Source organism: Antrostomus carolinensis, unplaced genomic scaffold, assembly GCF_000700745.2.
Source record: "Antrostomus carolinensis isolate BGI_N321 unplaced genomic scaffold, ASM70074v2 scaffold28261, whole genome shotgun sequence".
In the NCBI taxonomy this organism is placed as follows: Eukaryota; Metazoa; Chordata; class Aves; order Caprimulgiformes; family Caprimulgidae; genus Antrostomus; species Antrostomus carolinensis.
Window position 1 is genome coordinate 3,542 of NW_010295273.1, and position 218 is coordinate 3,759.

At 69.7% G+C, this 218-nt stretch overlaps 1 protein-coding gene across 1 annotated transcript in view; it reads right to left on the reverse strand.

The window, feature by feature from the left end:
- LOC104532674 (perilipin-3-like) overlaps positions 1-109 on the reverse strand; it is a gene marked incomplete at both ends in the record, with an annotated part of 3,481 nt that extends 3,372 nt beyond the window's left edge. Inside the window, one exon of the mRNA XM_029087464.1 lies at positions 4-109. Coding sequence (XP_028943297.1) covers positions 4-109 — 106 coding nt within the window. The remainder of the gene's footprint in view (positions 1-3) is intronic.
- Positions 110-218: the final 109 nt, after the last annotated feature.

Consider the following 218-nt stretch of genomic DNA (forward strand, 5'->3'; position numbering starts at 1 on the left):
CGGATTTGACGTAGGGGTGACTCTCCTTGGTGGTGGCGTACGCCGTGGTGACAGCCCCGCAGGCACAGCTCACCAGGGCCAGGTTGGCCACCCGGCTCACCACGCTCTGCTGGTGGGGGGTGACAGTGAGTTCGGGGGTCCCCAGCAATGCCCACAGCCCCCCCCTGAGCCCCTCCTCACACCCCTACCTTCAGCTCCTGCCCGTCCCCCGCCGGCGC